Genomic DNA, 21,545 nt, shown 5'->3' on the forward strand with positions numbered 1-21,545 from the left:
TTTTTACTTACTACTAGCATTATTATTAACTATACTTGGTTGCCCTTTTCCAACTACTGAAATAAATTGGGAATGGTCTGGAAAGGACATGTAATGGATTGTGCTGAATGTGAGCTAATGATAACTAACACAAACTAATAGGGTGTTTATTCCATTTCTGACTATATTATCGTAGAAAACCCGAAGCCATTTTGTAAGACACAAATGATTTAAAAAAATAAGATGCATGACATTTATTTTGTAATGTTAACATTAATATCCGTAGAAAGATTTTTATTGTCAGTACAAAAATTAACAGATTTTTAATACTTTTTACTCCCTCCCCTCCCCCATTTTTTTTTAAACATGTAAAGTCGGTATGGATTGCATTCATATTGCATGGCTACACCAGAGTGAAAGGTGATTTGAATGTGAAAACATAATGCTTTAAATTCTGAAAGTCAAGTTATAGAAATGCAGTAATATTTTTGGCCAGGCACCAGGGCTGACACCTGGTACAGCAGGATGGTTTGGAAAGCTGTAATGGAGCAAGAATAAAATAACCCATCAGAAAGATGGTCAGATTCCAACATGGATTTCTGTAATTGCCATGATGACAACCTCGGCTCTCTCGTAGTACAAGAGGAGCCTCAAAAGCGTATGATTGATCAAACTATCCAAAAGCAGTATTGGATGTTCAGCAAACATAGTTGCTAATCTGAAGCATGTACAGAAAGCTAAGAATTGAGGTTTAGGGTGTAGGATTTTAGACAAGCTAGAATATGTCCTTATTTCAGTAGACTATGAAATAAGTCTCAGAATTTTGGGTCGTTCTACTGAGCAATTTAATTAAAATGAACAGGGATGGCCATCTAACTTTTTTTTGCACTTGAGGAGTTATAAAGTGTAACAACCAAAACAGCTACACACCTGGCAATACAGGGAGCAAAATACTTTCTCATGAAAGGACACTTCTTTATTTCTGAGAGTTTTGGTTTGTTACAGCAATAACCTCTCATGTAACTTTAGGCTGCAATCCTATACCTGCTGAACTCAAAGGGTAGACATGTATAGCATGTCACTGTTAAAAAAAACACAACCCAAATTAATTAAAACCTTAATTCCCAAAATTAGTTATATACCGTAAATATTTCTCTCTTTTTTTAAAAAAAAGATCTGACAACTAGTAAAGTTTGAGCAATATATCTACTAGTTCTCTGTGCTGTCTGCATAGAAATGCCATTTAAATTACAAAATAACACAACCCTATAAAAGATTAATTGTTTTGTACATTACCAATTAATTAATAAATTAATGAGATAACAATTTTCCCTGAAAGCAAAGTATTTTTCACCTTTAGGTGGTGATATTTTTTTAGAAAAGGAAAGTTTTATGTATGAACAGCAATTACAGGTAGCTGTTTCTTTAAAAAAAAAAGGCTAATTTTGCTTGGTGAAGTGAGACATCCATTTTCAAATCAATACAAAAAATAATTCATTGTAAATATATATAATATATATTTATACATATTTGATTATATTTACATACATCCAGCACCTATATACTGCATTTGTGCTCTGTAAGTGTGTGTCAACATATATTTTCTCCAAATATTACAAAATAAACAAGGAAGGCTGAGCCAGCATTTGCCTCAAGTCCAACTGGTCCACTGAATGTTGAAAGTGTGTTGCGGCATCCAGACCTGTCAACTGGCATCCAAATATGGCCCATAAAATTCTTCTTCTGAAAATTGTTTGGCATTCCAAAGTACAACACTTTCCCCCCAGTGTGATCATAACACTTTTTGCCAATTTTTTTGCTTTTGTTTTGGTCCCTACAATTCATATGTACAAACAAAAATCCTGTGTGTCTGAAGAAAGGCTCTTTTTTCACATGGTAGGTAGACATTCTTGCTTCCTTACTCCTTTGAGGAATAAAATAAGGGTTCTTTTCATGTTTTGACACTGCCGTTTATGTGCTGGTACTTAGGGAGGCAAGGTTCATAAGGCATCGGATCGGCAGAGAAAACAGAGTCATCACCTGAAGAACAGGAACTCCTTGTGTCTTGGTAGCTAGGGGAATATTGTTCCAGTGGTCCACTGAGATCTAGGTACTCCTGTAAGAACAATTCATACAAGTATTTACTTTAGGAGTGTACACATTTACTTTTGTGGTGTGTGTGTGTGTGTGTGTTTAAATAATATCACATTCGTATAGAAACACAAACGAAAAACAGGCTGACACCATTCAGCATTCAAAAGTAGCTTTCTTGACCCAGTTCACATATCACAGTAAACCATGGTTAATAGCTTACTGTAAGCATGCATAAGAAGGCTCTGCCATTTTCCTGATCTCACTGGTGCTCTGTACCCCAAAGGGTTTTTCTTGGCTTACTGATTGTGATTTGCTGGAAGCAAAACAAACCATGATACTTGGGTTTGGATGGAATGCAAAGCCATATATTGTGGGTCATTTCATCTGCATACAAGCATGAAGGAGCCCTTGCAAGAACAATCATGGTACAAACTATGGTTTACTCATGATGTGCACACAGGGCCAGTGTTAGAACTAAGACTGGAGAAACTCTGGTTCAATCCCTACCCAGCCACGATGCTTTCTTTTGGGCTGCCGGCTTCATTTCTCAGCTAACTTGACTTTATAGAGTAGATGTGAGGATAACACTGTAGGGAAAGAAGGCCTTAAGCTCTTTAGACGGCGGGGGGGGGGGGGGGTAAGAGCTACTCATAAATCTAGAAGTCACCAGAGGAGTGTGAAAAAAGAGCGGGGGACCCAAACCAACAAAAAAGGGAATTCTGAGGCAGATGTGTCAGTTCCAACAACATCAACTTTAACCACACCAGTTGAGACATATACTGTAGCCACATCAAAAGCAAACATTTTGCTTATGATGATAAAAACAAAATTTCACCCTACACAGAACTATTTTTTTCCAGCACATGGAAACAATTTGCAGAGAGAACGATCCTTTCTTTCCAATATCCATTTGGTTAAGCTGGCTATTTTGTATTTTATAATATCATATTTCAATTTACATGTGCTCAAGCAAGTAATACCCAAGTCACTGCAGTACGGGGCTCTAATTATATATTTTTGCTCACTGTAGTTGCTTCCACCAGCATTTGTGGAACTCAATAAACTTAGCAATGATTTTGAGCAAGCCCCAATGAAATCAGAGGGAGCGTGGCACTTTCATTCAATGAGTCTATCACAGATAACCTTCCTAGTCGCTTGTCTCCTATTCATAGCTAGGGGGGGGCAAATAAAACCCAGTGATTAAGCACAGGGACCTAGGATTCTTCTTGTTGATGGTAGAGTGACCAACTCTGTCTTGTCACGGGAAGCTGAACCAGAGCCACCAATGGAGACCTGGATTAATTAAGTCTGTGACATAGCCATCTGGATTTTCTTACCCAGAAGAGGAAGACCATCAGGGGTGTGTCAAAAAGGGATAGGTTTGAGAAAGTTTGGTTTTTCTATTTCCCTTTCATATATATAAGGAAAAGCATACTTTGTATCCCCCAGTCTATCCAGCTCCTACCGGTATATGGAAAGGCCCTTTGAAAGTGGGGCATAGGATCATTCCAAGGCAGGCATCCCCAAACTTTGGCCCTCCAGATGTTTTGGACTACAATTCTCATCATCCCCGACCACTGGTCCTGTTAGCTAGGGATCATGGAAGTTGTAGGCCAAAACATCTGGAGGGCCACAGTTGGGGGATGCCTGTTCTAAGGCACAGGATCCTTGCCTTAAGATGAATTTCCAAGTCCATGGGAGCAGAGTGCTCACAATGTTACATTGGTGGATACTTTCCTTGCTACTGTACTGCAATTCGCTTTGTACGGTCTTATAACAGCTACATTTCTGTGTCATTTTATTTGTAAATGTTTAATGAAAATAAATCTTTAAAAAGAAGAGGAAGAGGAGAAAAAGAGCAATAGTGTCAGCTGAATCTGAAGCCAGGGCTATAGAAGTTCTAGAAACAGTTTTGGCAGGAGAATAAAGTTATTTTTCTCCTTGAAATGCTGCTTCTCTTTCAACTTCTGCAGCACAGCTGTATTCATTTAAATACCAATCTCTTCATTTGCTAAACCACAAGTTACGATTCTAAGATGTGAAAAATCAATTTTTAAAAGCTGGGTTGTGTGTGTTTTAACAAATTACGTGATTTTTCTTTTTAAAAAAAAATCAACAGTGAATGTTTTCCTATTAAGACAGTGATGATGAATTCAATGTAAAATAAACAGGAGCATGGCACACAGCAAAAAAAGTTCATAGTACACTTTTGATCTGATGTTACTTCCATATCTTGTAAGTACTCTTTCATGTCTGGTCCCTGTGATCTCCGTGTCTATTTAGAGACAATAGGAATCTATCAGTATGCACAGGCTAAAATTGTGGCGCCTCCACCATCAATGGCAAATCTCCCATTGACTTCAAAAGAAGTCATCATTTCCTCAATATAAATTAGCATGACAGCTTTTAGGAAAAAAATATGGAGCGGGAAATTCATACCATAAATGGAAGGGGAAAGCTATTGGGATACCCAGTGATTCACACATATTCAACAGATCCATATATTCACTGAAGGATGGTTCAGATGACGAATTCATGTGATAATCCTTACTTGGTTGTCAGCTTCAATATGTGGCTATAGTATGACCCCCTAGATGTGGGGAAGTCCAGGCAGCTCACAATTTTCTGTCATATTCTGGTATGCCTTTCCCCTTATTGGGTACAATATACCATGGAAAGACAATCCATGATAGCTGGTATTCAAGGGTGTACTACTTCAAAAATAAATACCAACCTGGGCAGAAACTCCATTTCAAATTAAAATGCAAGCCTAATAAATTTTATAATTTGGGGGTTCAATAGAATCCCCAATACTGTTTCTCATCTACGATACTTAACTGATCTTGCTGCTGTGTTCAGACTTCTATTTCTACTATATCTACATACTGTATATAGAAATCAGAATCAAACTGCAGTGCACTTTAAGACTGAAAAAGAACTCAGGATGGAATGGGCTGGTTCTCACTGGCTGGGATTAATACACTGAATGCACCTCTTTTAGTTTATCCATAGAAATTAATGGTTGTTTTTCAGATACTCGGACATGGTTGTAGTATGGGCAAAACCAGGGCTTAGTGCTTTGTACTCCGTGAACAGGGATGCTACCAGGGTATGTGTGCAATGTGTATTGTGCATAACTTGTGCACGTGCCCTTCATTGCCAGGGGCCTTGCAATGCACAAACTCTCCTACACATACCTTGCAATAGGCATGCTCTCATTTAAGATGCTCCTTATAACAATGGAAGCATTTTGCTTGTTCTTTCAGAAATTTAAAAAGCAAGTGCCTTACTCACCTCGTTAGTTGTGAGAGTGAGGATCCGATCCAAGTCCTCCACAAGCTGCTTAAAAGTAGGTCTCTGGGAAGGCACAGCATGCCAGCAATCTCTCATCATCATGTAGCTGTGGAAGGCAGCATTTCACTGTGTTAATTAACTCAATGTGTCTATGTCAGGCATCTTCCTTATTCACAATACTTCAGGGCTGTTCAGTTAAAGCCAGGGTGTGTTCACATGTATTTAAGATGCATGCATTATGAACGATGGTGATTCCCATTGATGCTTATTTGTATTCTACATATACAATTATTATTATTATTATTATTATTATTATTATTATTATTATTTTATCCTTAGTAGCCTATGTTCTGTCTTTTGAAATGAAGCTCAAGGCAGCAGACAGGGGAGAATTTGAGTAACCATTATGTGAAGCATACACTAGGCAAACAGAGAACGGTTCTTGTGGAAATTTCTTTCACTATTTGTAAATACAAAAGTTCCTTTCTTTGACAGTGTATGCACTCTCAGCAGTTTTACTGTTTTATTGATCAATTTAATATAGAAATTTGTTGCATTTCAGTGATCAATTTAATATAGAAATTTGTTGCATTTCAGTGGTATTGTATCAGCAGCACTGTGCTGAGGCCCCTGAAGTCTGCAGCTGGACCTGGTCTAAGTGCAACTTAAACAAAAAGATCAACTTATGGAGGTGTACTTTTGGCAGCTCCACAACTGACTGCATAATTAAAACTTTCCCAAATCACTTGCTTCCTGTTTACATTGCTAAAAATATGCAGTATCAGACATGTGGTGTTTATCCTGACTTTTAACAGCAGGACCCTCCCTGTTCCTGTGACTGATTCGTTTCATCTTTTTTAATACAGTGGTGCCTCGCTAGACGAAATTAATTCGTTCCACGGGTCCATTCGTGTAACAAATTTTTCGTCTAGCGAGTCCCAGTTTCCCATAGGAATGCATTGAAACTTAATCAATGCGTTCCTATAGGCTCTGGGGGACTGGCAGTGGCATGCAATGGGGCTTTGGAGAAGGTCTCCGAAGCCCCGTCCGATGTCGGCTGTGTGCAAGGCGGCGGCGGGGGGGGGGAGAGAAACTCTCTTCTCCCAGCAACCGCCTTGCCAGCCTCCCCCAACACGGAGCGCAACTTCGGAGGTCTCCAAAGTTGCGCTCCATGCCAGCTGTGCGCTGCGAGAGGCGGGGGCGGGGGAAAGACTTTCCCCCGCCCCCGCCTCTCGCCAGCCTCCGCGGACACGGAGCGCAACTTCGGAGACGTCCGAAGTTGCGCTCCGTGTCTGGGGTGCAGGGTGAGAGGCGGGGGTGGGGAAAGACCTTCCCCCGCCCCCCCTCTTGCAGCGCACAGCAGGCATGGAACGCAACTTCGGAGACGTCCGAAGTTGCGCTCCGTGTTGGGGTCTTCCCCCGCCCCCGCCTCTCGCCAGCCTCTGCGGACACAGAACGCAACTTCGGACGTCTCCGAAGTTGCGCTCCGTGTCTGGGGTGCGGGGCTAGAGGTGGCGGCGGGGGACGGAGCTGAATCGCAGCGGGCGCTGCTTGCCCCCGCCTGTCTTCCCCGAGCCAAGGGGAAGACAGGCAGGGGCAGCTGCCGCACCGCCGCGTTTCGGCTCCGTCCCCCCTGGGAAAGGAAGATTAGCTGTCGTCTTATGAATGCCTCATGGAGTGCAAAACTCGCGGAGCGATTTTTTCGTCGTGCGAGGCATATGTAAAGCGAGGCACCACTGTACTCATTTTTGAACCTGCCCTGTGTGTACATGCATATAATGTTATAGTGCTCCCATTGTATCATATAAATATTGTCGGTTATATCAGCACATCCCTCTTCAGTCCATGGCCCAGCAAGAAAGACTTCTTACAGTTCACTGGTGCAATTGGCAGGTTTGTCCATTCTGTGTCCTTCTTTCAGCAACTTGAAGAGCTCTTCCACTGGAATTCCTGGATACGGTGACCCTCCTAAAGTGAAGATCTCCCACATTAGCACACCAAATGACCATCTAAAACAAGAAAGGGAATAAAAATGGGGCTGAATCAGATTTACTAAAGTCAGCATGGAGATATCTACTTTTAGCTACCTACCTTATGATCTGAGCAGCAAAGTTGTTTAATGCTACTTTCCTTGCTTGTTTTCCTCTTTTTGGCAGCAGATGAATAATGATAGCTATCCATCTACCTTGCCAGTTTTTACCAATCCTACAGAAACCAATAATCTACCCCCCTCCCAAAATAAAAATCATTTTGTTTGAGGAAGTACTTCATGATGAAAACAAACAAACAAAAACAGAGAAATGTTGGGGGTGACTTAGTTCTATTGCTAAAAACGGAGATCTGCTTCTGCAAACAACCTGGATGGGAAACCTCTGGGAATCATGCAGAAACTGTTCTGAGTGCCTTGGGCAAAGAGTATGGTAGGGGTAGCCAATGTGGTACCCTCCAGTTGAAGTACAACTCCCATCAGCCCCAGCCAATGTGGCCAATGGGCAGGAAAGATGGAAGTAGGGAACCACGTTGACTGCCCCATAATAACACACAAAATGAGAAAGACAAAGAGACACAACCAGAACCACGGAATCATGGAATGTAAATAGGGTCTGGCTGAATCTGATCCAAATATAAGCAACCTGTTCCATGGTTACAATCCAAACCATATTTGCTTGCAGATAGAAGAAGAAGAGTTTTGGATTTGATATCCCGCTTTATCACTACCCGAAGGAGTCTCAAAGCGGCTAACAATCTCCTTTCCAGACACCCTGTGAGGTGGGTGGGGCTGAGAGACTTCAAAGAAGTAGCCCAAGGTCACCCAGCAGCTGCATGTGGAGGAGCGGAGACGCGAACCCGGTTCCCCAGATTACGAGTCTACCGCTCTTAACCACTACACCACACTGGCTCTCCTTGACAATCCGTAAAGGCAGGACTGCGTAAGGCAATGGCATTTGTGTGTGATCTGCTGTCAGAGGCTGATGTGAAAGCCCAAAGGTGGCATGAATATAACAAATATGTGCACCAGACATTTGCATGGGATTCTGAAACAGACAAGGACTAGCATGGGAAACAGACTATTATGACTATTTTGCTTTTTGTCCAAATGTACCTGCAATTCTGAGGAAACCCTTGCAGTCACAGATTTATGAACAATTAACAGCAACTCAAGCCTTAGCGTCTCCACGCTTTGGTTCAGAAAAATGCTCCAACCAAACCATTTAAAACAATGCTTCAGAGCTGCACATCTGTAAAGAAGGTTCAAGGGAAGTAAACTTCCGCACTGGCAAGAGGAAGCCAGTGTTTTCTACCTTTCATGTGCTTTGAAGCCAGCCAGATTAGTAACAGAGCACTGGTCTGCAGTCTTCCAGAAAATCCTCACTTTCTATGGCTACCACTTACTGGGGAATAAAACTGCAGCCACAAGTCTCAGGAAGTAAGGGAGGGGAAAATAATATAAAATCTACCAAAGCGAGTTCAACAATATTCCTGAAAGAATGAGTCCATGAGGCAGCAATGAGATTGAAAATATCCATTGTTTTCTTTGGTTCTGAAGTTTTCCACGATAATTTTTTAAAAAACGAAAAAACCTTTGCAAAAAAACAAAGCACAAAAAGCTTTTCTTTCTAGCTTTTTAACCTGCCAGAATAAAGGTGTCTGGCTTGTAGTAAATTAATTTACCCTGGTGGATCAAAGGTTGAGAGACATATTTTAATCTGTTGCATATATAACTATATTTCTATTACATGTAATTCAAGTAGACTGGAAGAAGCTATAAATGAATAAAAAGATAAAAGTAAGGTTCTAAGATAAAGTTACTTACACATCACTTTGATGTGTGTAAACCCTGTCAAATAGAGCTTCTGGTGCCATCCACTTCACAGGCAGCCGACCCTGGACATAAAATAGAAAAGCAGCAACTGATTATCTACTGATCATTAGTCAATTTCAGCAATGAATCTGGCAAAGATTAAGTCAAGCTGCAATACTAAGTTTTGCTAAAGCAAATGAACAGCTCCATGAAAAATTAGAAAACAAAGCCCCTCTTTCCTTAGTCTCCTGGCTCGTTAACATAGCTGTGATTCTCATTAACTTCTATAGAATGAGAATTTTTAAAAGTCTTATTCAAAACTGAAAGAATCAGAAAGTCAAGCTCTGCCACAGCTTCCCCCCCCCCCAAGGCAGCATTCCCCAATCAGGAAACACTTTACTTTGCTGTATTCAAGCATACTCAGGGGTAAAAAGAAAAATAAAAAGCCAAAATGTTTGGAATCTGGCCTTGGTAATCATCCAAGGGGGAATGTGTCCTTGTGCAGGCGGCAACCATTTTGCATGGGGGCTCCATTGCTGCCCCCCTCACACATCAGTGGAGCATGCATTAGCCTGCCCCTGTTCTGCCCTCTGCTAGGTCCAAAAGGACCCGGGCACCGGTGATTGTGTGTCAATTGGAGAAACACAAAATGGTCGCCGCCTGTTTAGCAGTTCCTCTCCTCAACCACAGTCAAATAGTCCATCTCAGTGTCACATGCGCACAGACTGGGTCTCTTCAATGCCTGAATGGGAGACCACTGGGCAATCCGATGCAAAGAACCCTGATTTCTGTGCTGGAAAGAAGATGCAATATAAATGTACCAAATAAATAAATTAACTAAAATGACAGCTGACCCAGAAATATGATTCGTGTGAATGACCACACAGGGGCATCTAGAATAATGTGCAAGAGAAGCCCCACATCTTAGGCCTTTTGGATATAGATTTAATCACTACTTTGTGTGCTAAGAGATCCTGTTGCTTTAAAAAAAAAAACCAGACTAAGTTGCTATCCACAGTGAGGGCATGCCATTTAAATGGGGAGTGCTTGTTATTTAACCAGCGGATTGCCAAGAATGTCATAAGCTTCTGCTGAAATGTGGGTAATAAAAGACTTCTACAAAACTAAAACCAAATGTTAGTAATTTCATAATGGATACATTCCACAAAAATTATCCATTGATTACAAAAAGCCAAATTTATATTCATATTCGGTATCTAGCTAACAGTCAAAGAATGTGCTGCAAGTTTCATGGAGGCCATAAAACAAAAAAGGCTAAATCTTATCCTTTAGAAAGCATCATGTAACACGTACTCTCCCAGCCGGTGTAAGCAGATAACCTTCCTTTCCTAGTAAAAAGGGGTTAGGAATCCTAACACACTTGCCTATTATTTTCATTTCTTTGATTAAAAGTTAGGCTGCTGTACAAGAAGTCCATTAGGAATACATTTGCCATACTTAAATGCACCAAGGAAAAAAGATACCGGATCAAGTGATAAGACTGCCATCCACTTACATTAGTAGTCTTTTTATAATAATCTATATTGTTGATGTCTCTGGCCAACCCGAAGTCAGCTATTTTCATGACGTTATTTTCAGTTACCAAAACATTCCTTGCTGCTAAATCTCGATGGATGCACTGGAAAATAAAATTTAAAATATGAATTCACAGAAGTGAGTACATACAACCCGATTCCCAACTTCAGCCATCAGAATTCACACTGCTTCATTCAGGTACATACAGTCAGGTACAGATGTGAAGGCTCAGGAAAAAAAATAGAATCATTCCAGGGAAAGTAGGGCCCCCCCCCATTTTTAAAAAGCACTTCTCTCCACCACCACCACCACCCCCAAAATGTAAAACATTTTTGGGTTATGAAACATTTTCTTTTAAAATGAACAAAAGGAGACAAGGAGTTCATATATTTAGTCCCTCAAAACTAAAATGGTGTAAAAGACTTTTGTATTCAATTATGCACAAATCACTGCAATTTGTTTATGCTGTGGACAAGCAAGTCCTGAGTTGTACAGTGAGAGTACACAACTCAAAAATGCAAGAGCAAGATGCATTTCTGCCTCTTGGAGGGCACTACCATTGGGATCTTCCTTCGCTTGGCGTAGTTGATGGATCTGTTTCTGTCCTCTGGACTACGCCTCAAAGGATTGGGAGTGGAAGGAAGTACAGAACAACATAATTTTGTGGCCCTCCGATATCTGCTGCTATAATCTGACCCCCCCCCCCCACTATTTCTCTCAGCTGTGTTTCTGCTCCTGGAAAAAACCAAACACTGCTGGGAGACTTCAGAAAGGGTGAGGAGGTGGGGAATGCAGGTGGAAACTAAATGACATGTGGCAACCACTTGGAGGCAGGTTTTGTTTTAAAGCATAGAAAACAATTCCCATTGGCCAACTTTCTATACTTAAACCACATTTGTCAGAAGACAATTCACTCATGTTAAAGCTTTCTGGGAAGATTGTTCAACTTCCCTAAAAATAGTCAAGCAACATGTACCAAAGGCTCCAGAAATACTGTCATTTCTCCTAGGAAACCAGTCTAAAGTCTCCTGCCACTTAAAACCTGCTGATTTTATCTTTCGCCATTAAAGCACAGCTCTGCAATAGTATACAGTGATACCAAGTAATTATTTTCCACTGCTTTTATGAGAGCGTTTAAAATACTGCAAGATAGCAATCAAATCTTTCCCTTAGTGCCTACTAGAGAAATGTCTAGGAAAATGCATTTGAAAACTCACAACTCCGTTTTATGCAGTGAAAGGAGACCATCCTTCAACTGAATCAAATGTTTTAAACTGCACATTAAATTGTATCATACTGCTCCTGAAATAGCTTCTCAATGACTTCCACTATAAACCCTGTTCGTATGGACTTAACAACTTCTAAGTTACATTAGAATAGGATTTCAAGTTAACATGTGGAGTCAGAGTGGCTACTTTTTGCAGAAGTATATAAAAGTAAAAACAACTATATTCCCTACTACTAAAAAAAAAAAAGGCTGAAATGTAGCACATTTGTGCCCTCTGAGATATCCAGCATACTAGCTGACTGGCATTTTGAAACCAAGTTACGGTACCTCCTTTTGAAAAAACTAACATTTTGTAGAAAACGTAAATAATGAAATTTGAAAGTGGTCTCCCACACCCTTAACCTTCTTTCCTCCCTTCACGTCAGCACCTTTTTGAAAATGTACAATTGACCTTTCTTGACTCAGAAAGGAAGTTCTGCCTGCTGATGGAAACCATAGCTTGCTTTAAGCTCTTCTGTCATTAGTAATAAGAGGCAGCAGGAGAAACATGTTGTGAAACTTTCTACTGGATTTCCCCCCCCCCTCCTGTTGGTCCAGGATATCATACTTCAACAGCGCAACACCACATGCTCGTATTGATGGGCTTTTTAAACGGAAAGTATTCTTTGTCGTGTTATTTCTTTTAACCAAATCCAAATCACAAGGTGCAGATCTGGTTTTGATCCATTAAAATAAAAATCCTTAAAATAAACATTATAATAAAATTCCAGCAACATCAAAATCTATATTAGAAATTATTGGAATGCCATTAAAGAATATTTACATCGCAACAAAAACAGTGGTCCAGTTTGCACATTACGGTAATGTTTTGCTCCCCCTTAGTCTCACAGGGAAGGAACAAACTATGAACCTTGGCCGAGTGTCAAGTCAGAACTAGTGCTGTGCCAAGCATTTTTTTCCCTTCATTCAAAAATTATCAAAAAGGGAGAGAAAACGGCAATGAAATTCACATGGTTGGGTGCAGAGGGTTTCTGTCACCTTGCTTTTGAGGTGGCCAAGACTGTGAATGGGCCGTTCTTTCATTCTACAAATCATTTTCAAAATGACAGTGGGAGATCTAGGTCTCGGGGTCTCAAATTTCAGCAGCGCCCTGGGCAACTCCAAAATCAGCGTCTCCTTGCCTCTCACGCTCCGTTCTAAATCATAGTTGTGGCATCCTGTAGTGCCCCTCCCCCATGGGTCCAGTGCAACCAAACCAGCCATGCTCCCCTAAATCCACCTCTGGATTGCACAGTCTTGCTGGTTCAGCACATTACATGACTCACAGAAGCAGTAAGACCCTTTTAAACATTTCAATTCTAGGAAGCATTTTTCAATTATTTCTATCTATCCACCGCAGTCAAGCTGAAGGGGTATTAAAGGTGAGGAAGAGGGACTTTTCTTTCGCTTACCAGTCCCACAAGGCTGTGTGGTGAAATTTAATATAAAGAAATAAACATTATTTCATTACAAGTTTAACTGCCTTAAAAAAATTTTTTTTGTATTTGTATTTGCATTTGCATTTTATTTATTTAATGCCATGTTATAAAGATTGCAACTGGACACGCTGAATTTCTCAGTGTATTTCTGTTCCTGGATGGTAAGAACATCCTGAAAATATAAACTCTTATTATTTCTGCCCTAAGGAGCAAGTAAGGGTATGGGGAAGCTGATGAAATGTCAATATTAAGCTGTTTGGAGAATTAGAATGAATTTCCCTTTTGTTTAGTTTCTCAGATGTGATTACTATATGTTTAATGCCTTGCACTCTCAAAACTTTCCATTCTGCTGGTCCATTTCAGTTCTTTTTTTTGGGGGGGGGGGTGGCATTCATTCAAGGATGTGGTTTCTCCTCTAGGGCAGGAGATTTGTGCACCCTTAGCAACTGCATTTCTCAATTTAAACAGCTGAAGTTGGCATGCATGCCAAAAAGAAAACGACCATGTTCCCACACAATGCTAAACCATGGTTTGGCACTATGTGCATGAGCACAGCATCCAAAAAATGGAATGTCTGCCTGCAAAATTTAAATAAAGACTAAACTATTTAGAAAATATTACTTCTGGTGTAACGAGCAACTCACATAAAGGAACGTTGATTAGCATGTGCTAGCACAATGCTGTCGTCAACAACAAAGCCAATTATGTTCTGTCTGACTCAGTTACTAAGAAAGCTGGCCTTGCACCTCCACCATCGTCCTTATTTAGTCTATTAAGCAGAGGACTGCACTGTATTTACAGGCACAGGGAAATTTAAGGTTTAGCTGTGGAGGAATCTGCCAAATAGGGATCTCCAAGGACTGAATATCAAAACGATGCTATTACAGTTAGTTTTCTCAGCAGGCAAATATTTTAAGTGAAGACAAATGACTAATTTGCTCACAGGATTGCTGCTGCTTCTTTTCACCAATTAGCCAATGCCAGCAGATGGAATTCCCTTGAAACCTCTTGAGAAATGAATGGTGCTTTCTTTCAGATTCAGTAAGATAGTAAACTGTTTGGGCTTTAGTTTAATAAGGCAAATCTCAAGGTTATGCTTTTGTTGCCTGGCTAAACAGCTCACAGTTTATCCACATCAATATTGGAATTCATGAATATCTAAGTTCATTTTCTGATATTGTTTGCTGAATAATGATTTCTTTGTTCTGTCTTTAAAAGAAACTTTAGCCGGCATAACCTGGCATTTGATTACTTATGCATACATTTGCTCCAAATTAAATACAGCTCTTTACTGGAGCCTCTATGAACAATTCTGCTAGTAAAAATGCCTATTAATATTAAAATAGCTGAAGCTGCCATTCCAATGGATCAAACTGAAAAACTTGAAAAGGAAGGAGTGGACATGTTATTTAGCACTGAGGGCTAAGGTAAAGGTAAAAGGACCCCTGACCATTAGGTCCAGTCGTGACCGACTCTGGGGTTGCACGGCGTATAGCTTCCAGGTCATGTGGCCAGCATGACAAAGCTGCTTCTGGCAAACCAGAGCAGCACATGGAAACGCCGTTTACCTTCCCGCTGTAGCGGTTCCTATTTATCTACTTGCATTTTGACGTGCTTTCGAACTGCTAGGTTGGCAGGAGCTGGGACCAAGCAACGGGAGCTCACCCCATCACAGGGATTCGAACCGCCGACCTTCTGATCAGCAAGCCCTAGGCTCAGTGGTTTAACCCACAGCACTACCTGGGTCCCCAGCACTAAGGGCTACTTGCATTTATTAATTAATTTTGCAGCCCTGATCAACCTGATTTGCAAAATATTCTATTTTGCCATTTGGAAATGCTCTGCAATTCCACGAGAGGTTTCTCCTCCTATTCCCCTACGGTCCCCACAGTGCCACCTTTCCTGCATCATCCGGAACAGGGTTTCCCCTAGATTTTCAGAGGGACATGGGGAAAATTGACTTCCTTGCCTTCTACCAGAGGAATCATCACTGGAATTTAGAATGTGATACCTGTTTGCCCAAATAGTTAAGAACACTGCTATTGTCTCTGGGCCTGAGCAATGCCCATAAGCTTGATGTAACACTGGGACAGGTGGATGTGTATAAAACTCAACATGTGTTGTGACATTCAGGATGCCAATCTCATGTTTCAGATTTGTTTCTTCAAAAATGCAATTTGTAGAGGAAGGAAGGAACACAAAGCTGTCTTCTTTCAATAACATATGTTTCTTCAAAAATGCAATTTGTAGAGGAAGGAAGGAAGGAAGGAAGGAAGGAAGGAAGGAAGGAAGGAAGGAAGGAAGGCAGGCAAAGCTGTCATCCTTCAATAACACTGGCTTACCTTTTGTGATGCTAAGTATTCCATGCCTCTTGCCAACTGGTATGTACATGAGACTAAATCTTTGAATGTCATCTGCTCTTCAGGAACCCGGTTAATATCAAATGAATATTCCATCCCTGGTGGCCGCCGTGCTCGCAGGTACTCCCGCAAATTCCCTTTCGAAGCATATTCAACCAGCACGTAGAGTGGTCCTTCAAAGTGAGCAGATAAGACAGTATATGAATGAATGAAAACCAGGAGCTAGCTAGCTAGCGCTCTCTCTCTCTCTCTCTCTATATATATATATAGATATATATATATATATTTTCCATTCTACTGACCCATAAAAGTATAGTAGCATGCCTCTTTTCCGATTCATTGGATGATTTTTCTCAAAATGCTACTGCCATGTATTTATTTAGAAAATAAGTTCATTCTATCCATAGTACAAGTAGCATGTTTATTTTTTAATTAGACTTCTCACCTGCCCTTCATCTTATGGTCCTGGGACAGGTTGCAACAATATAATATACAATTATAAAAAAGAGATAAAACCATTGCAACGATAAAACAAATAGAACTATTTCCAAATACAGCAGAATAGTTTAAATTCAATAAAAAAGGTGATTCTCACAAAATAAAAGTTAATGGAGTACAAAACACACCCAACTCTTTAACACATTCAGTTCAAATCAGCTGCCTTCAAACATTCACATTCTCTTTCCCCCCACTATGGCTCCATACCTACCTACCCACCCACCTACTCCAGGTGAGCATACACAAGATCACAAAGCAGAATATGCACTCTTGCCACATTTTGCTTTCATCATAAGAACTCCCTTCCAGTCTTACCAAAAGCAGAAGGGAGGTGGAGCAGTTTCTGCTTTGTATTCTTTAAGCTCAATAACCAGATTCAGGTCTCTCCTCCCTTGGGGGTGGGAGAGGAGATGAACCCATGGGCTTGACCCTCTCACATGCATCACTCTCAGCATTCGTACAGTCCCACACATATTGGGGTCTGAACTTCTGCAGTAGGGAACTTTTTCTACCCAAGTAGGCTCCATGCATAGTCCAGTAAACTTGAAGAAAGAGTTTCTAAATCAGACAGGGATTCTACTAAACAGCAGGCTCCCAGCTGCAAATGTTCAGCACCAACATATGTGCAGCAATGCTGGCAGAGATGTGAGGGAGGTGGTGAGCCAAATGAGTTCACGCTTGCTCTCCCTTTCATGTGACAATAACTGAGGGTGTGGAAAGCAAAGAGCATATGAACAGGGCTATTGAGATTGGCATGAGATGTTTAGGTAAAACAAAAGGAGCAGGAAGTTAACATGCCTTGTACTTTTTATTCCTCTCCATTTCTGACCATGTAAAATTCATCTCATGTATTTCAGACATTAAGGAAATGCAGAAGGTCCACTGAAGAGCTAACTTGTGCACATGAATTTCATCATGAAGTTCCACCCACTCATTCCCGACTACTTTTTGGAATCTTATTTGCTCCTCATTGTTCCATCAAATGAACAGGAACAAAAACCACTGTGAAACTAGTGTTCAGCACACCACTAGCTTTCCGTTTTCAACACTAGCTTTCAGTTACCAAAGAGTTAGAACAGGCTGTAATACAGGAGGAATGCAGATCACATTCTGTCGGTAGAGCTGTGCAAGAGTTGCAGTAGATCAGCAAGGTTTCTGGCTCCAAATTGCTGAACAATAGCAACAACAAAAATATTTGTTTCCCTTCGAACTAAGGCTGCTGTGGTGATGAAAGTTGGGGTGGAGGGAATCAGGAGTGGATTGTGGATTTTGAAGTGACAGGGCTGTAACCTCAGTCCTTGTACTAAAAAAACCAAATTCCTGCACTGAGTATCCACTCAAAGGTGCCCTGTCCCTTAATTCTGAGAGCATGTTGTCTTTTCCCTAGCCAGTATTCTGCACCTGGCTCCAGTGAAAAAACAAAGTAGATCCCAAACGCCTGAAGTCTGCCCACCACTAGAATGAAATTAATGTTGTTATTGTAACATGCCCTAGCAATCAGATGGGCAGGGTGAAAAATAATCAAATACATAAATACATAAATTAATCCACCCAGCATTTGAATCTGAGAAAGGTACTGTGTAAAAATAAATGACGAATGTTGCTTCTATATTCCTTTCCTTTTAGCCAGAGATGCAAATTCCTGCAGCTTTTCAAAACAAATTCAGTATGGCAGCCATCTATCCACTCCACTCTCCCACAGTAGGCTATCATTTTTATTACACTTGCACAAAATTAACAGACAAGAGTATGTCACATCATAAACACTGCACTATATCACCACCTTTGGTCTGTAAACCAAAATGACACTCACCGTCCTGAGTGCAGGCCCCAAGAAGATTGATGATGTTTTTGTGCTTCCCAATCATTTTCATCATCTCCATCTCGGACACTAGGTCAGAGAGGTCTTTTTCTGTAGCATCATCTGCACAAGACAAAACGAGTTCCACCAACAGTTTTAAACTAGTGCACCAGCTAAATTGGTTTTTTTTCTGCTACAATGTTTCCTTGCAGGCTATCCAACTAGCTTGATGTACAGGCCATTAAGTTACAGATATTGTAACACTGCTTCCCTGTAACCCTGGTTCCCAAAGCCAGCAACAAAGTAAACCACTGGTGTTTTGTTGTTTAAGCTGTTGGCTCTGCTTCTCATTAGGTAAACCTCCATGAAAACAAAAGAACAGATAACAAAAATTAGGAAAACGCACACATACAGTACGAAGGGAAACTATCGCAAATAATTTTAAGAAGCTTATATACCATCAAAAAGTCCTACTGTATTATGTAGTCCAAATGTTACGATTTCAATGTGATGCCTTTCAGTCTCTTGTCTGGGAATTCTACCACTTCAAGCAACTTCAGAAACGATTTAATATTTATATATATTGCGGGGAGGTTGTAAAACAGGCCAACTTTGGAAAGCTTTAATTTCCTACTGTGGTTCTCCAGCTCCATAAAGACCATATAAAACAGTAACACTTTAAATTAAGACCTCCTCTGCACCTTTAATGCAGATATCCCAGTTGCAAACAACATATCAGAGAATTACTGGCAAGACTTTCATGCGAAATACTTTTATTTTTTCCAGTGTTCAATTATTTTAAAAAATATTATTATATTAATATCATAAACATAAAATGATTTAGACACCTTATGCAAGATCCCTGATAGCACACTAAATAATGGGTCAGCTCCATAATTAGTGGTGCAAATGTCACTCAGAAGTTATCCTAAATGGTCATTTTCTTTGTTTATATGCATTCCCTATCATGCTGGAGGCTTTTGTTTGGGCAAAAGGCATTTGAATAATTACCTATTTTGTTTACAATGGCACCCATTATTCAAGCATAAGTATAAATATGTATTTTTTAAATTAAGATCCCAGGATAAGTATAGTATATTTGTTTTATTACGGTCAATGACCAGCATCAAGATAAAAACACCAATTAGAAAATGTTAAAGTTCACAATTGTATAAAATCCCATATACTTAAACATATACTAGATCCCAGAATAAATATCATTATCACCATCATATTTCTATATATTGCCTTTTACAAATGTTTGCACTCTCTCTCACACACATGCACATTTTTAAATGTGTTAGAAGAGACTAGGTCAGGTCCTGTCATTTATTTACCTAAGGCATATATGCTACAGTTGCCTTTCAGTAACTTTTAGCGAACCAAATGAAAGCATGTAGACTTCCCTGTGGATCAAATCAAGAGTTGAGGAATAAACAATTGTACCAAGACTTTGACTTGCTTGTAAATACCTGCTGCTAAAGATAAATAGGCTGTCAAAGGCACTGATTTATACTGAAAACTGCTGAAGCCTGGGGTGAACAAAATGAACTTTGGCCTTCTACAGTTAGAGAGTTTGGACGCCACAAAAGAAACATTATTCACAGAACCTGCCACCTCGGTCAATACTCCCCCCCGCCCCCATATTACCTTTCAGCATTTTCACTGCAACAGTAACGGCTTCTTTTGGCCTGTCTTTGTCGATTCCCACCGCTTCCGCCATAACAACTTGGCCAAAGCACCCTTCCCCAAGGGGCTTCCCTAGCATCAACCTAGGGATGTAAACAGAGGATTAGCGCCTGGCATCTGAGGAGGAGATGAAGTCGGAGAAACTCAAGAGCGAAAAATAAAACAATCTTTCAGCAGACCACTTTTGACCAGAGCATTTGTTGCAAAGAACTAACGAGGGTCTTACTAGATTTCAGGGCTTGTGCACGCGCCTCTAGCAAGTTTTCTGAGGAACAAGTTCTGTGTGTGCACTTACCACTTACATGACAAACCCTCTTCATGTACTTGCAGAAAGAGGAGCTGCAATTCCCAATCTATCTTTCCAGGGAACTCTGGGAACTGTAGCTCTGAGGGAAATAGGGGATCTCCTAACAATTCTCAGCGCCTTCAGCAAAGTACAGTTTCCAGGATACTTTGTGGGAAGCCATGATTGTTAACATGGTACAATTTGTATGGTGTGGGTTTCGTCTTGTTTAATTCCCCCCTCCTTCCTTTTCCAGAAAGACCACAAAGTGATTAAGGAAGCTTAATTAGAGAGGCTTCTCTTTTCTATCAACTTTGGGGAGTGCTTCATATGAACCACCACAGAGCATGTGCAAAGTTTCTTTTTCTTCACTGCCAAGTAATCACAACTAGCCCCTGTATTTGCAACTGCAACCAGACAGAAGGGCTTCCATGGCTGTGTAAGAAAATAAGTCCTATTCATTATTCCCACCAATATATCTGGACACAAACACTCTCCAAAAGTGTTGTAAACTTTACAACAAAGGTACTGGAATCTCCTCGCCCTCTTGATACTAATGGCCAAAGAACTTCCTGTGCAAATGAAGGCAGAAAACCTTTATATTGATACAGTGAATCATTATTTGTGACGTACATTTTACCACTGTGAATTCAGAGAGATTTCTGAGGGGAAGCTCTTTGTTTGTCAATGTTGCAAAGGTGATCCAACTGCCTCTGAATCGGGGGTAAGTGAACCTGTTTTTCATATGGAGCTTTGTTTGTTTGTTTGTTTGTTTTCTTTGCTATTTGCTTTGCGTTTTTGACTATTGTTTTTCCAGTTTTCCAAAGCAGACAGATAGAAATTATTGTTGTTAAAAATCTCCCGATTAGAAATTAAGCACAGACCATATGTTAAACTAACAACAGAACCTCTACTGCCTACCTCTTCCACTAGTTCTGGCAATGTGTCTGGTGCAAGAGGAGCCCACTGTATTCTCTCCTGGAGAAAATTAAGTGGACTTGGCAAAATGCCATGATTAAATATCAAATGGGATGAGTTTAAATAGGGGCTTTTAATTGAAAAAAGCTCTCAGTTTAATCATGCTAATGTGAATGTATACACTGGGCTATATCTGTTATGAAAATCGCATGCTACTTTGACAATACACAAAGACCAAAGAGTTGTATGTTTTGTGCTGAGATCATGCTGCATTCCCCCCCTCTCCCAAAACCAAAATTGAATTTAAGATCTTGGCAGAAAGCAAACATTTGCACTGGAAAATGATTAATTTATGTGTTCTTGTGCTTCTAATATGAACACAACAATTCTGTCATTGTGTTTCTGCGGCCTCCAATTTAATAAACTGCTCTTAAAGAGCCTTCTTTCATTACAAACCCTCTCCACCCACATTTATGCCGAATGCTGTTTTCAAACGTTTAATGCTCTAAGATTTTCCGCATTAGTATTTCCCCTAAGGGAAAGGGCTGACAGAATTATATAGACAGACCCCCACTGTTGACTAGA

General features: G+C 40.4%; 1 protein-coding gene across 10 annotated transcripts in view; it reads right to left on the bottom strand.

Annotated features, from left to right (window-relative positions):
* Window positions 1-208: 208 nt before the first annotated feature.
* Window positions 209-21,545, bottom strand: part of FGFR2 (fibroblast growth factor receptor 2) — a 141,599-nt gene continuing 120,262 nt past the window's right edge. For all 10 annotated transcript variants that reach the window (XM_060274788.1, XM_060274792.1, XM_035138088.2 and 7 more), the window contains 8 exons: window positions 19,721-19,842; window positions 18,083-18,193; window positions 15,754-15,944; window positions 10,686-10,808; window positions 9,182-9,252; window positions 7,239-7,376; window positions 5,368-5,473; window positions 209-2,095 (listed from right to left, as the gene is read on the bottom strand). In XM_060274788.1, coding sequence (XP_060130771.1) covers window positions 1,931-2,095; window positions 5,368-5,473; window positions 7,239-7,376; window positions 9,182-9,252; window positions 10,686-10,808; window positions 15,754-15,944; window positions 18,083-18,193; window positions 19,721-19,842 — 1,027 coding nt within the window. In that variant the 3' untranslated portion in view covers window positions 209-1,930. The remainder of the gene's footprint in view (window positions 2,096-5,367; window positions 5,474-7,238; window positions 7,377-9,181; window positions 9,253-10,685; window positions 10,809-15,753; window positions 15,945-18,082; window positions 18,194-19,720; window positions 19,843-21,545) is intronic.

Source organism: Zootoca vivipara, chromosome 5 (genome assembly GCF_963506605.1).
Source record: "Zootoca vivipara chromosome 5, rZooViv1.1, whole genome shotgun sequence".
NCBI classification, from domain to species: domain Eukaryota; kingdom Metazoa; phylum Chordata; class Lepidosauria; order Squamata; family Lacertidae; genus Zootoca; species Zootoca vivipara.